The sequence below is a fragment of the Eleginops maclovinus genome, chromosome 12, assembly GCF_036324505.1.
Source record: "Eleginops maclovinus isolate JMC-PN-2008 ecotype Puerto Natales chromosome 12, JC_Emac_rtc_rv5, whole genome shotgun sequence".
NCBI lineage: Eukaryota > Metazoa > Chordata > Actinopteri > Perciformes > Eleginopidae > Eleginops > Eleginops maclovinus.
The window spans coordinates 24,114,960-24,131,109 of record NC_086360.1 but is presented as its reverse complement, the minus strand read 5'-3'; the positions used below and the strand labels follow the sequence as shown (position 1 = coordinate 24,131,109).

Here is a 16,150-nt window from a genome sequence, read left to right as displayed (position 1 = left end):
CCTTTCTGTCTCAGCGCCAGGCCATTGTATTCCCAATTAAACGCGTTAAACTTAAAATCAGACATATATTTATACTTCAATTTTATATGTAAAAAAAACAGCTGAGCATTTTTCTTTTTTCATGGTATTTGTTTTTTAAAAAAAGGTACATATCCAGACCTATCCTATTTGTATGTGTTATTAATACTTCCAATTGTGATAAACCCAACATATGTTATTCCTTTTAATTTAGGATGTGATCAATGTTAAAATAAAAACAGTGTTAAATAAACGGCTTAATTTACATTGCTGTTTAAATCACATTCAGCTGCACTGCCTCTTGGCCTGAAAGGCAGCCATTGTGTAAAAAAAAACATGGTGTACTGAGAGAACACATGTATTATTAGAGAACCACTCATTTGTTAACTTAACATAAAACAGACCTCTAGAGATGTGTCATCCAGCAACAGTGAATAGTATTTCATGTGTAGGTTATCTCTTTCCAAATATACATACAATGATTGTAAGTAATTGCAAATACAAACATGTGTTGAAATAATGAGTGTCTTTATTTTAAATAAAACCGCTTTTTGCTCAGCATCACTTCTTTCTTTCAGAAAGTCTTTACATCATCTGTAGTATTATCGTCTTTCGATACGTCGGGCTGTACATTTTTGATCTCTCAATCCAGCAAATCAGACATAAGAGTCATGAAAAAGGTTTTAAAGGCACTCTGTACATTCTCAAGATTAATATTGCAGTCTTTGCTGCCAAGACATAAAATAATAGTGTCATAAAAAGGCATAGATGTTTATTTATTAGTGTAGTTCATTTACAAAGACAAGGCTGGTTGGTTATTACTTACACAAAGTCTATTACAGTTCCTCTTTGATTATCTCTTGGTTTCATTTTACAACACAAACATCACAGTGATCAAAATCTCACATTATTATTATTATTAGAAGAGTTTGATCACTTGCATAATATTTTAAAATGTGCACAGCCTACACACACACACACACACACACACACACACACAGAGATGCTTCACCTGCTGTGTTATTCTAACTATGTAGACTAAAAAGCAGCTGCTTGTTTGCTGTTTTCTTAATCAGCCCTTTTTAAAGCAAGAATAGGCACAGTTAAGGACTGGATGCTCTGATGACATTCAACTGTGGTGAGTTAAAAGTGGGGGGAATGGTAGTATTTAGGTAGGTAAAAAAAGCACATGCAAGGCAAAAGTAATCAACAACAAAAAAAAAACAAGACCTCAAGAATGGAGGGGAAAGCCAATGTACCCTTGAAATATAAATAATTAGCTCGTTAGATCTTAATTTATACAAGAGTAATATTACGCTCACACAATAGGATGGCGCATGAATTTGGAATGGTTGTTTATGTAAATGATCAATCATCGCACAGCAATAAGTTACACAAAGGTCCAGTGTAAAGAGTAAAAAACGCAAGATAATATACAAAAAATAATAGTTTTCATCAGCATATATAGCATAGTATATTAAATCAAGTCAAGCTTCATCAAGTATAGTAAATGAATCCAAATGTTGAATAGATTTTTAAGCAACACGGTTTTTAAAGCAAATTCCAGTACCTTAGTGTCATGACAGCTCATATAAAGATCTTAATTTGATTGTTTTTGGAGACAATTTTCCAGCATTTTGAATGGACATTAGCTCTGAAATAAGAAAGTGCATATGCTCTAAGACCTTTGTAGAGATTGTGTCTCACAGTGACAAACAGAACCAACATAACTGCGCCCTTAAGTGAGACTCTCTCCTTCTCCAGCCGTACCTTACACTGGTTTAGTGAGGGACTGCAGGATGCTGGGCTTCTCCTCTATGACGCGGACCAGCAAGCTGTCGATGTACTCCTCCAGCTCGACGATCTTCGAGTCCTTGCGGGACAGGTCGGTCTGCTGCCTCACCACCAACGTGATCAACTCCTCCTGCGTCAGCTGAGTGTACGGCCCACTTTGCACCGAGGACGCCACCTGAGGGGGAGAAGTGAATACTGGTGATGCGTTCTGATGAAAACACATTGATTGGTTAATTAAGGTGCATTTTGAAGAGCCCTCTTTGAAATGTGGTTGTATATATGGTAAATGAGGCACACCCCAAGTGTGGAGAAAGAAACGACTCACTTGCACAGAAGTGAAGCAAAGGAGCGGCAAACGTTTTTAAATAATTGACTAAGGTCCATAAAGTGCTGGCTATATTCAGCAGCTCATCAATACATGCTTTCTTCAAATTCACCTAAATCCATTTGATAAAAACATTACAAAAAAACTAAACACAACTTAATTTTGCTGCTCTGCCGTTTTTATTGTTTGTGTCACTGTCTGCCTTTGGTTAGATCTGTATAAAAAAATCTAACTGTAACGAACAATTTAACCGGTGGAGGAAGCAGTACAGAGTTAAAAGTACTTTTTTTGTCAATGGACTTTGGTGTTTTTAGCAAAAGCGTATATTGTGGTTTCCGTTCTTTCTGAAAAGGCTGTCGAACGGCAAGGTATAGCAATAAAATACCCTGAATAGTGAAGACAATAACTGATATTGATTCTTTTAAAAGGTGAGCTTTTCTCCTAAGTGCCTAAACTATGTTTTGCTGCTGCCTCTGTCAACACCAAGAACATTGCTTGATTCCCATTTAGTACTTTAAACCAGCCCTCTATAATACGGTAAATGCATTGACTTTGGATAGTACCTCATCCAACCCCACTTAAAACATTCAACCTTTTACTTTAATGGCTAGTCCCTTCAGACAAAGAGGATTGTGCTAACCGATTTGCAGCAGAAGAACATTTCACACGTTGAAAAATCTCGTTTTCTTATTTTGTCAAAGCTTCCACCCACATCTTGTGACCTTCCTCAGCAGATGGAACAACTTTGCTGAAATGCCATCTGCTGAGTGAAGAAATAAGGCAGGTGGAATTTGTCCAACTGCTATTTCCAAAGTCAACAACAGACCTTCGATCGCAATATTCAAAAAAAGCCACAACTAGTAAAATATGTAATAACACATTACATTTGAAGCTGCCAGTTATATCTTCTAAAAATGAGGTTGACTTGTAATGTAAATTATGCTAGAAAGAGAAAAGAGAGTTTGCCCCACAATTCCTTCTTAGGAAAAATCCAATCAACTTGCTGAGAGGGGATATGTCAACAAATATTTTTCAGTTTTAGTTTCCAGTTGATTTATTTGTACATCATGCGGCTTCAAAGGAAAGGACAATCACGAATCTTTCTATCTATCAAAATGTCAACAAAATAGTACCTGGGTCTTCCCCGGTGTGCTGTCACGGGTCTTTATCGCTTTCCCAGCAGGGGTGCTGATTGGTTGCTGGCTCTCCAAGTTCATAGGTTTCACAGGATGAGGCCTGTAACGAAAGCACACAGATTATTGTGAGTAAGATCTATAATATCCACAGAAACGTCAAAAAGGAAAAATGAATGATTAAAAAGATGAAACGTATAATTCCAAATCATCCCACTGTGATCCAAGAGCAATAATCAGAAGAAAAACAAGGACCTAGAAAACACAAGCTTTCAAAATCACCCAAGGTAAATCCCAACACCCTATCTGCCTCCCAAAACAACAGCCAGATGTCAAAAGCAAAACCAGATAAAAAGTCCACAATTGTATTCTTTGTAAAGCATCCTTTTGAATCTCACCTGCGTGGAGTTAAAGCTAGCCCACCTCCATTGCTATTCTGAGCACTGACAGACTGAACATCAGACGGGGAGACCCATGCTCGCAAAGGTGCCTTTCCCCCAGACAAACCCTCCTCCTGAGACGATGGCTCCTCCATAACCACCTGAAGGGGTTCTGAGGTATTCAAGGCAGAGGCAAACGGTTCAGCTCCAAATTGATCTTCTCCTCCGTAAAATGTGTTTTGTGTATTTTCCTCGGCTGGAAGTTTCGGCGTGATAGACTGGCTCCTGACACCTCTTGCGGAGAGGCTTTGATGGGTGGTCTCCGCTTTATATGCGGGTTCTTGTAGAGACATAGAAGACCTATCAACAGAGAGGGCAGTAGACGGAGGAGTTCGTCTTCCTCTGTTTGAATTCTTTCTCTGGAAAGAAGGATTGACTTGCTTCGGATCTTCTTTTTGTTCAATGAGCTCACTGTGTTTGTTAGAACCACTGCCGTTAAAGTCAGCAAATGGATCGGAAAGTTTCTCTTGACCAAAGATTGAATCAAGATCGTCTGGTGTCATTCCCAAATCCTCAAAGTTCGGCTCTTTTTGCACACTGCCGGTGAAAAGATCTTCTTGTTGGAGTCCCTTTGGCGGAGCCCACGGGTCTTTGGAAATAAGCTCAGTACTGGGGAATGGGTCGAAATTCTCCGTTGCTTGCCTGCCTTTTGTGTCCACGCTGCTCATACTTGAACGAGATGATGTTTGAAGGTTACTCTTTAAATGTGTTGCAGCAGAATCTTCTTGCAGCACTGAGTCTCTTCCACTAGCCCTCTGTCTGGGTTTGGCTGTGGGCATCTCATTGTTCACGCCGACATGTCTTTGATCGTTTAATGGTGCGTGCAAGTCCATTTGGCTGGCGGGCCTGGGTGCATGTGTTGCTGCAGTTGATGGGTGCAACACCTTCCTTGGCCCATCCCTGGACATCACTGAGGGACTTTCTCTGTTTGTGTTTACAATCTCTGGCACTGCAGGCAGATTCTGCCTCACAGGATATTGCTGAGCAGTACGCTGACTCTGTCGTTGAGGAGAATCTGCAACAGATTGAGGTTCTGGAGGTGCGACTGATTTAGGGGGAGTTGGGGCTGCTGTTTTTTTGGATGAACTAGGTTTGGTATCCTTAGATCGGGATTGAAAGTACCTACTTGCAGCGCTCTCCTGAGGGACTGAAGCCCTTACACTGGGCCGGTGCTCCTCTGGACCATCCACACTCATCTCTGCACTGTCCCTGTGTTTCTGATTGACCTCAGCGATCAGATGGTCCCATCGAGTCTGTCCTTGCACTCCGTGTCTCTTCTGAGGAAATAGGCTTTCATAATCAGGAAGTGGTAGGGATACTTTTCCGCTCTGCTGCGGCCTCTCCTCCTCTACGTATGCAGGGTTTGTGATCTCTCTGACAGGAGCGATACTTCCTCCATTATGGCTCCCATGTCCTGAGTACGAGGGTGTGCCAGGGGCTCTTCTCTTCTTATCCGCCATGGTGGGTGAAGATCCAACAGAGGACAAATCCTCTACGCTGCCCAGAGGAGAACCAGACGGGCTTTGGCTTATGTTGGGTGGAGCCAAGGATGAGTGGAGACTGGAAAAAGTATCAGGAGACTCAGATGGGACACTAGAGAGGGTGGTCTCAGAGGTATCTGGGGAAGGACACAGCTGACTGGGGGTTTGGCAGTCAGCAGGATCAGACTCTAGAGATGGAGTAAATCTGCCAAGGAGTGAAAAAAAAGGCCTACAGGTCAGTTTGACCATCACATGACCTAAAGTAATTTCAACAGTGTACAACCCGTCACCAACTCAAACATGCCTTTTTCTTAAATCTGCTCTAGACAAGGCTGGCTGTAACACCTAGTTTCCGTGTCTTGCAGTTTCTATTTTTAGCTCTGACATGCTCACAATGAGACATTTTAACCGCCCATTTAAAAAAAACACCACGATGTTACATTTCTACTTAAAGATTATCCCACTGAAATTACACTAGGTATTCAAACACGGCCTCAAATGTAACAAAATACAAATGACTACTTAATAACACAAACAACTAGAAATGCCTGTGTTATCTACCATCTAGCAGACATGTTTTACTTCCGTAACGTCAATTACAATAGCAAGCATAAGTCCCTTACCATCATGACTCAAGAATAAAAGATCCTGTCCACAAACAATGTAGAAAATAAAAAAGCTCTAATCACACAAGACTTCCACAAAGAAGGTATAACACAGCAGCTCAGTGACTCCTCAGAGGTCTGCTCAGTCCAGAACCTGTTCCACACAACCCTTCTGATACAAGCCACTCCCAGTTTCTCATCTGAACCAAGAGCAAACTGGTCCAACTGGTCCATCAACCCCCTTCATGGAATTCAACGTTTTGGCCATTCAAGGCAACAGAAACAACACAGAAACTTGTGAAATCCCCAAGTTTCAGTGGTGACAAACGAGGTGTAGTGTTGAAACGTAACATTTTTAAATGATGCCAATGAAGAAAATAAAGCCTCCTTTTTTCCATTATTGTTTTTTGTTGAATAAAATGCACGTTCCAACCAAAAGCCGACAGTAGGTGCAGTTACACCTGCAGACCTACTGATGGCATTCAAATTCCAGGCATGCAAGTCTAAGAAAAAGTATGGCTACAAGCACATAATGCCATTCTTAGGGTCATGACACGTAAAAGTAACATAATTACATAACTTGTAGTAACTGAAGGCCTACCTGGGTTTGACTGCAGACACTTTAGCGGTGCGGTTGAGGAAGGCCATGGCGGAGGGGGTTTGTGGGGTGCGGCTGGACTTCAGAGGATCCGCTGGGCTTTCATTTGTGCTATCTGCTGGATTTGAGCTGAGGGAAATGTCCTCAAACGGGTTGGTGGAGCGGTGGGAGATCGGTTGCTCAGGATCTTCTGAGATGCTGCGAGGGGATTTTGATGGAAGGTCCTCTGTAGTTTGTGGCTCTTCCTTCTTCTCCTCCTTCTTTCTGATCATCCCGAACAGAGACGACAGGCGGTCGCTCATGGATGCGTCCTCCTGACGCTTCTGCTCCTCGGCTTTGTGACGCTCATCTTCAAGCCTCTGTACTTCTGCTGCTTCCTCTTGCTTCTTCCTCTCTTCGTCCTCCTTCCTCCTCGCTTCATCCTCGAGGAAGCGTCTCTTCCTCTCCCGTTCCTCTTGTACTCTGATATCCTCTTCCTCCTTCAGTCTCTTGAGCTGTATCTTGTATTTCTCCTCTTCCTCCAGCCTCTTGGCCTCTGCTATGCGCCTCTCCTCTGATTGCCTTCTCTCCTCCTCCTCTTGGTGGCATTGTTGCTCCAGTATTGCCCTCTGGTCTGACTCTTGCTTGTAGGAGGGGACATCTACAGGGACTTCCGAGAAGTGTTTGCGTACATCCTCCACAGATCCTTGTCCTGAGCTGTTTAGACTGAGAGTGGATCCACTCTTGGGCTCTGCGTCCTCGGCGTACACATGGCTGCCGTTGATGCACGTGCTGTTTATGTCACTGTTGCTGTGCTTGTGGCGACCCAGCAGGGAGAAAGCACCCTGAGACACCTTGCTGTCAGAGCTGCCTGTCCGCTTGTGTCCCAGGAATTTGAATTTCCTTTTGACTGTGGGAGGGAGACAAGAATACATGGTGATTATTGACATGCAAACCTTGTTTGAATTGCTGTGTGGAGGACAGGAAAGACTGTCAACATACAGTAAACACAGAGAATAGAAAGGTGAAGTTACCATCAGGAGACTCTACATTGAGGCCGGATGAGCGGCTGCTGCTGAGAGATGAATTCTTCTCTGGCAGAGTCCCCAGTGTGGACATGGACTGTGACATGTTTTTCTGCAAGTTTGATTTGGGAGCAAAAAGTTTTTTGAGCTTTGATTTCTTTTTAACTCCTGGAGACTGGTTGAGTGACTGTGCGTCAGCCTCCCCCTCGCTGTCTGTGAGGACCATGCTGACCGAGGGAACAATAGCTGAGGCAGAGTCGGAGAAACCATCTTTTTTCTTCCCGCGGACTTTGTCCTTCAGCTTGGAGATGCGCGAGCGTGGTTTGTCCTGCATAGAGAGGTCGAACATGCTGGCTGACATGTTGTTCCTCATGAATTGGATATCTAGCAGCACCTCTCCTCGCACCTTGTCCTCTTTTCCACTCTTGTCCACCAGCTTGAACCAACTGCAAATGATGGAAAAAAGGAAGCAGATGTTATCAAATCAAATTCTGAGAATAAATGACAGGCTTTTTAAAATGTTTAAAAAAGGTAGATATTTTGTTCATTACAGGAAAATAAAGCCTCATCTTATCAGGTAATATGGCATCATCTTCACTTCAATCAATACATGTAAAGAAAATGGAAATAGGCAGTTAGCTCAGCACATTTTGCTTTGCTTCATATGAGCCAGAGAGATCACTGCTTGGTATCAAGATAGAATCCTTATAATTAAAACTATTTATAGAGGTGGAGCAGTCAGATGAAATATTTCTAAGATAGTTTTGCTATTTCAAAAATTCATTTTCAAAGTTTTCTGAAGAACTGATTTTTTAGAAAATGAATCAACAACCCTTCTAATGAATTACTCATCGAGTGTAAAATGTATTAAACAAGCAGAAATGTGAGATATTTTTATCAAAAATTAAAAAGGGCTTTTACTGAACGAATAAAGAAGTAATTATACAAAAATTAAAAATCCGCTTTAAAGGCTTTTTTAGTCCGTGCTCAAATGATCACTTCATTAGGAGTTGATGATTAACTTATTAAACCATCTGTCAAAAACGGAACATTTTAATCACTTCAGCTCCTTTAATGTGAGGATTTGACTGCTTTTGTTTGTTTAATTAAATACATTTCATTCTTATTCCCCTTTGGTCGGAAAAGAAGCAATCTGAGTACGTCACTGAGGGCTTGGGAGCTTTCACTATTTTCTATTATTTTATAAAAAGGAAATAAATTGGTTCAGTAAAAAGAGTGACAGTTAATCCATATTGAAAACAATCATTAGTTTTGAATATTATAACTACTGGCTGCGTCTGCTTAATTAGACAAATCTGTAAATAATACAATGTATACTTTTACTCCGGTTATCGATCTGGCTGCTGACTACTTTCTACATGTTACACAGTATTTGTTCTTTATAAAAACTCCCACTGCTCATTTTCTTTCTTCACCTTCAATATGTGCTTTGTAAAATGTAATTGTTGAATTTTTAATATTATGTTCATGCCTTTTGTTTAATAGCTTTTTTGTCTCTATCTATACTTTTGCTGTAACAATGTAAATGTCCCCTCTGTGGGATGGGTAAAGGAATTCTGATTCTGATTAAAACCCTACACTATGTACTTTATATACATCTTATGGTCCACTGCTATGTTCTCCTTTATATAGTCATATAACTGCCATGGGGAAAAAAATCAACGTGTAGGCTTAAGTTGATTATACCAAAGCAGTAAATTATCATTAAATCCCCCGGCTTCTGAAAGCTCTGACTTTGTTCCAAACCTGTGTCTTGCTAGAGACTGACAGCTGTCATTAACTGGTTATCAGCTTATTCCAGTTCCTGTTTGGAGCACCATGCCAACGACAGATAAAGCATAACAGCTGCAGCTTTGTTTAAGCCCCCCCCCCCCCCCCCCTCATGTCCTCTCTGTTGCACAGGATCAGCACTTATTGTTGACAAGGGAAGAGTGGGAGTGTTCTGGAGAGGCCTTTTTTTAAAACCATGCCAAAACAAGCAATTACCCCCATACATACCGACACTTTCTGCTTGTAAGATAAAAGCTCTTTGCTATTGTTAGCTATACTAATCCTGTAGAAGAAGTGCCCATTATACCACGCCTTTCCCCTTTCAAACTCCTTGGTTCCACAGAAACATCTGATTGTGTCACTTGCTTTTTTTCTCCTATTGTTAACACATACTTCTGTGGAGTCAACTTTTAAAGAACAAGAAACTGACAACAGCTCATCAAACGTCCACAATGAACTATTGCAACCATGAGACACTGACAATAGGTAGAATGACTTACAATATGTACTGCAATTACCGTGTCTCTTTTATTCATTTCACATAAACCAAGATTTCCCTTCAACAGAAAGGTCACTTTTATATTGCAAGGATTCTGCTACCTTACAGAAGGTCACAGGCTTTATTTGTCTGCCATTGTTATGCATAAAATAAACCTTCGGTAATTCCTATAAAAGCTATACATATTTAGCACTCGGGACAACTACAGATCGAGAAATACAGCAACTCTTCTCTACCCTTTTTTCTGCATTTGGCCACAATTTGACACACCTTTTGTCAAAGACCTATGCATGAAATATGAATCCCTGGCAAACGTCTGCGGATATATCCAGACATCCATAAGTCAGACCCGTATCAGAGGGATATCTGATTATGTGGCTGGTGATCATAAACGTTCCACTTCAATGAAGGAAAATGATTCCTCTATAAGGTTGGGAAATGGAGAGTTTCTGCTGTAAACCACACTGACAAGTAGAGAGGGATGAAATGCAGCAATGTCTTACAACATGTGTAAGGGCTTTATGTCCCAATCAATGTCGAAGCATTTTTATTCTTCTCAATTTCTTTGTAGATGTAGCAAATTGTAGATAAATAAGTAGTAATATTGTCTTGTTACCAATTGTACAAAAGGATGTAAATATGTGCAAAATGGACTGTCACTACACACAGATTTGGTGGTTGTTTAGTTTGAGTGAAAAAAGGCATTTTGTGTCAAAGCAATGTAAAGTGATCCACAGCAGAGTGAGCATCAAGTCTGTTGTGTGTGTGTGAAGAGTCATGAAATAGTGAACTCCGTATTTGGAAATGCACGTTATCAACTGTAACTGTAAGAGGTCACAAGGGGATTTCCTCTTCCTGAGCAATTGGTGAAATATGTAGTTAAAACTCAGAGACCAAAAACTAAGTTCCTCACAGCAACAAGAAGAAACCAAGATACACTAAACTTATTCAGAAATAATATTTCCCCAATTGAAACCCAGATAAAACTGTCAAAATATGCAAATTACCGCTGATAAATATATTAAAAAGGAGTAAATGAGATATTGTTTTTGCAACAGATTAACTAAAATATGTCTAACGCTTTCATATTTTTAATTATAAATGTACATATTTCAATTAAGATGAACTGAGGTATAGTGAAGATATATATCAATGCATTTAAATACAACACCTGCTGTGGCATTAACAGTTCTCTTCAGTTCATATGGAGGTTACCGCTGCAGAAACGTCATTTTACAGTCATGTAGAGTAGCACACATCCAGACAGCTCTTTGGAGTATAACAGTCAGGAAACAGCTATGGGAGTGAACCAACATTCCTCCAACACTTTCAAACATGCAGGAAGGGGCTGTGCAGTACGTGATGTAATGAAAGTCAAACTGAGCCTCAGACATCTCTCATCTCCCACACTAAAACAAGCATGCCAATAAAAGAATGGCTTACTAAGTCACAGCACAGAGAGATAGCCCTTTGTCAGGCCGGTCAAAAGACGGCCTGTTGTTCTTGCTTAAATCGGTTACAGCAGGGAATGCACCAGGGCTGGATGTGCAGAGACAATGCATAACTTTTATGGTAATTGCCAGGGTGTGCATGTTTTGTTTGCACAGAAATAAAGAGTCGTGCCCGATCTCACCGGTCCTGCTGGACAGGTTCCCTCGGTTAACTGAAGGGCACTTCTCTTTTCAGGTTTAATGATTAACAGGAGAGACTGTGTTTATACTACGAGAGGACTACAGGATGCCGTGTCGTCAATACTGCAAAATATAGATTCGGTAGATATAAATATAGATATTGGTTTAACACTCACTGACACCACAAACGGACACCTGCAGTTAAACGTTGAAGGATTAGCAGGGACTGACTCATTTGAAGGACTATCTGATGAGATCATGTCTTGCTTCATTTCTTTTAAGGTTATGGTCATGAGTGGGATGTCAGGATGGGGGATATTGATTTAGTTCCCCTGCTCTGCTCTTTGTTGACAAAATAAATATAGTGGCTCAGGTGTCTGAACAAAATGTGATCCCGACTTTTCTGCAATGATTGTCCAACAATATTACTCTAGAGTTGGACCTGAAACAATAACTTAATTGACATGAAATACATATGCAACTATTTTGATAATGGACTAATCCAAAAATATAGATTTACTTGTATGAGGCTGTAAATTGTGCAGATTTTTGTTTAATAATAATGAGAAATGTTACTTTAAGTTAATGTTTTCTGCCATTTTATAACCCAAACAAAATATAGAGTGATAAGAAAACCCCTTTATTTACTAAAAGTACTTAAAAATCAAACCTTTAAACTCCTTCACTTAAAAAAGAGATAGATATCAGACTTTACCACAACTTGAATCTTTAACTTAAATAGTAAAACTGTTTCATTTTTGTAATAATTTGTGACATTAAATGACTTCCATTGATTCACAAACCCGATACACAATCCTATCACCGAAATACATCTTCACAAACACAATACTGTGTTACGACAGCGTCAGAGCTCCCTTTCAGACGCAAACAAAGTCCTCAATGTCACTCCCCGTATCAGCAGGACAGTAATCTAACACCGTGCACTTCAAGTCACCAACGGCAACATCCAATACCCTGCCTATTGGATCTGAAAGGAGACAGAGGGAGCGAGACAAGCAGGGAGAGGGAAGGAGATCAGACCTGGAAAGGAGTGAACTTTGCCATTAAAATGGAAAAAAGGGACGGTGCAAACAAATGATAACACTCAGATATGAAGGTGCAATAACTCGGTGAGTGAGGTCATAGTAGCGCTGTATCAAAGCTGCACTTAGTTAAGTGATACTGAAAAACTAACACCCTCAATCTCTCTCTCTCTCTTTTTACTAAAGGTCACTTCAAAAATGATAAGCCACATTTGGAAGTCAGAGTCTATACTGAACCATCTTTATTTTTAAAATTCATCATGCACGAGGGTGTGGATATCCGATCTAACAACAACTCAATGTTTTATTTTCTGTTCCACCCACGTTCCACCCATGCTACGTCAAACACAGATGTCATCCCGAGTCATGCAGCACATCGGGGTGTGCGAGCAGGCGTATTTGTAAACTAGTAAATGGCCCTGAACAATGTGCTATATTAACAGAAGCGATGTGAAATGCCAGTAAGCTGCCAGAGACGGGGTTGGCTTCACACCAATTTATGAAGGAAAAAGTCTCAGCCAATGTTAGAGAGAGACAAGAGAAGAGGAAACCGAGATAAGATACGTTTGGACTGTTTTCCTGCCACCTTCATAGAGTTCTGTTGTTCCTCTCAGACACTGATAAGAGATAGACATAGCTATTCTAATACATTTGTTATGTTTAAAGGTTAATAGACTGTGTGTTGTTGACGTCTTTGACCTGACAACAGAAGATATTCCTGTAGTGAAGTACATGAGATGTGTCATGGAAAGACGGTTTGGTCTATTTGTGTGTCTACTTGTCTCTGAAACTAGACTCGACATGATGAAATGGAAGAAAAAAACTCCACAGCTAATTTAAACTCAGGATTGGCCTCTTACGTGACAATAAATACAAAACTGATTCATAAAGACACAGTTTACTTTTACTCTGATTCTGTTTTTGCTGATGTAAAGTCAAAGATGGATTGTCTGTCTCAGGTAGCCTAATAAATACCAAGGGCAACATTTGATGACTGAAAGTAGGGAAGAAGTTGTGATATCTACAACATTTTGTCTTACAATGTTAATACAACTCATGATCAGGCAGGTGTTAGCCACAACGAGCTATGTTAATGGTCTTTAAATGAGGTTCACTTTATTAAATATAAAGGTTATGATAGAAGAGTTTGCGGTTAGAGGCTTTCTGGGCCTGATGGAGCACTTTTAATAAACCGGAACGAAGTTTTAACCTGGATTTAGAGGAGATTAATCAGAACAGATCTGCTTTATTCCTCTAAACTAATGGAAACGTGTGTGACTCATAACAACAACAAACCCAGGGAAACACCACAATCAATTCCCCGCCTCTCAGTAGTCACATACTCTGTCATTTTTCATTGGATTTGTTGTCACGGAGGCACAGCTTCAATAATAAACATGCAAGTGAACATAGAGGGGTCGAAGTAAGATTACAGGACAATAAATGAAAGAAGTATTAATACAATTCAGGATATGGTAGGGGATGAACCTAACTAGTGGTTTACCAATCTAATTTATCTCAGATTGGAGTTTACCCATGCTTTAAAGTGTATTTAAAGTTTGATGGTGAGCTTAAAGTCATACACTATGGTAAATTGGATTAGACTGAGTGTGTGAATTAGTATCATTATGTAGCCTACAGTCTGCAATCTGAGACTTGCTGGGCCTGATGAAGCACTTTTAATAAACTGGATTAATCTGTGTGTGACTCTTGACTACAACAAACCCAGGGGAATCCCCTCAGTGAATACCCAGCCTTTAAGTGGTCACTTACTCAGTCTTTTTGCTGGACTTGTTGTCATGAAGGTCCAGCAGGTTCACCACAGCCTGACCCAGGAACTTGTCGAGCCCCACTTGAGCCCGGTGCATGACGATGATATACAGCGTGCACCGGTCGGCGTTTCCCGGGTGGAAGAGCGGCAGGTCGAAGGAAGCCTCTTCTTTCCACACCGGAGCTGTGCATTTCTCCGACACGGTGGTAGAAAACTTGTCTTTGGCCACCTGGATGATGGCATAGGCGTCGTTGGTGCCATTCTTGCCCTTGGGACGCAGGTTCCGAGCCTGGTGCACCGTTACCTGGACACTCGTAGGGAACCAGGTCTGGCTCTGGTCGGCCAGAGACATCGTGGAAGTCTCGTTAAAATGGACCCAAAGTTAATCCGAGATATTAGAATGATAACCACGCCAATCTGTTGGTTAACCTTTTCCTGCACTGTGTTCCTCCTCTGGTGGTTTGGGTTACCTAGCTTCACCTCAGGAAGCTCACGTTTATGTCGTAATAATTACCTCTCCTCTGCGTAGTGCTAAAGTCTCGAATAAAACTTGAGTTAAAGTTAACACTCGGTTAACCAACTTAACAAGGGTACTAGTAACCCAGGCAGGACATCACTGCGGTGCGACTAATTCCTTTAAGAGGCTTTCTTAAAAAACAATTCCCTTGTTTTGCCCCAGCTACATAAAACACTCCACTTCCCTGATGTTATTAGTTTCCGCCCATACTCTTCATGCTGCCTCCTTATTGGTTGATTCTTCGATCAGTTTTTTTAAATCGGGCAGTGATTGGACAGCACGCAGGAGGTGTTGTTACGTCACGGACCATTAGTATGACTCAGCCACTGATTAGGAATCAGTTTACTTTCGCAGATGTCATGGAAGAATTTATTTGGACTACAATTAGAACTGATCTGACTTCAGTAAAGCTACCTCATTTCATAAAAAAAAAAAGATGTCCAGAACTTTTGAGGGATTGTAACACTGGGTCTGAGGTTTTTTGAAGAATGTATTAAATTAAGTAAAATCATGTATTTTTAAATTCTCCCTTTCTTTAAGTAACATAGACTGTCAATGCAGGAAATTAAATTACAATACGCAAAAAATGTTTAGATATGCAAAAATAGACATTTCTCGTTCGATTTATATTATATTTCAGAAGAATTGTTAAAATAATAGTGCTTTTTATGTGATCAGGTTAGGACCGATGATGTTATTTCAGATGGCTTATATGTGTACCTATACATGTTCTAAGTCATTCATAAAAGGAAAAATAATCCTCTTTTACCTCTCTGGCATTTCAGTATCCACAACTTTATATATTAACTAGGCCTTAATCATGATGTTTCGCTAATGGAACTCAGGTAATATCCTTTTAATCGTTACATTTTCATGGGTTTTTTGTAGGATGTTGTAACATAGGCCTACAGCATAGAGAGTACTCCACAGGCGAAATTATTCCGGGGAAAAATACGTATGGGACCTTTTAGCAGAATTTGTATCAGTTGTAAATAATTAAAAATGTGAAATAGCAATTCAATCTAGTCTTCTGCAACCTAGAGTTGCATACTGTACAGCAGGCATTTTGGCAAACATTAGAAACCTTATCCATTCAAAATGTTTTTAAAGGTCTAATAATGTTTAAATAAACATTAAGTCTGCACACACCCTACATCAGTATTAACACCGGATGCATGACTTACCTGATCTCGATGACACTGAAATTCTTATTGAATCATGAACAAGACGGTGTTAATGTTTACATTTGTTTTCCAGGAGATATTTTACATCCTGAATACATCCTGCTTTTTGGGCTTATAACAAAGTTTAAACTGCAAAATAGAATATAAGCACAACAAACAGACTGTATTAAAAAACAACAGTTACAAACAGTATGTGATCATGTTGGTTTCGTTGAGACTTCCTCTAGAAGAACAATGCGACAAGCATTGACAATGAGCTGCATTAGGAAACACTATTTCCTGTCAGTGTAATTTCCTGAATTGCAAATGACTCAAA

At 40.2% G+C, this 16,150-nt stretch overlaps 1 protein-coding gene across 2 annotated transcripts; it reads right to left on the bottom strand.

The window, feature by feature from the left end:
• Window positions 1-527: 527 nt before the first annotated feature.
• Window positions 528-14,840, bottom strand: rab11fip1a (RAB11 family interacting protein 1 (class I) a). 2 transcript variants are annotated; one of them, XM_063897069.1, is made up of 6 exons: window positions 14,136-14,840; window positions 7,408-7,844; window positions 6,398-7,283; window positions 3,669-5,396; window positions 3,271-3,373; window positions 528-1,987 (listed from the first exon to the last, which is right to left on the bottom strand). In XM_063897069.1, exons 1-6 carry the CDS (start codon window positions 14,483-14,485, stop codon window positions 1,790-1,792), a joined length of 3,702 nt encoding a protein of 1,233 aa, XP_063753139.1. In that variant the 5' UTR covers window positions 14,486-14,840; the 3' UTR covers window positions 528-1,789. The 2 variants fall into 2 exon arrangements, with proteins under 2 accessions (XP_063753139.1, XP_063753140.1); XM_063897070.1 differs by lacking the exon at window positions 3,669-5,396.
• Window positions 14,841-16,150: the final 1,310 nt, after the last annotated feature.

What these genes read in the sequence shown, in the direction of transcription:
- rab11fip1a (XM_063897069.1), bottom strand. Translation starts at nt 14,485, where the DNA reads ATGTCTCTGGCCGACCAGAGCCAGACCTGGTTCCCTACGAGTGTCCAG. An exon ending in AAGTCCAGCAAAAAGACTGA is followed by an intron (nt 7,845 to 14,135) that starts GTAAGTGACCAC and finishes CATCATTTGCAG; the next exon opens with TTGGTTCAAGCTGGTGGACA. An exon ending in GTGTCTGCAGTCAAACCCAG is followed by an intron (nt 5,397 to 6,397) that starts GTAGGCCTTCAG and finishes ACTCCTTGGCAG; the next exon opens with ATTTACTCCATCTCTAGAGT.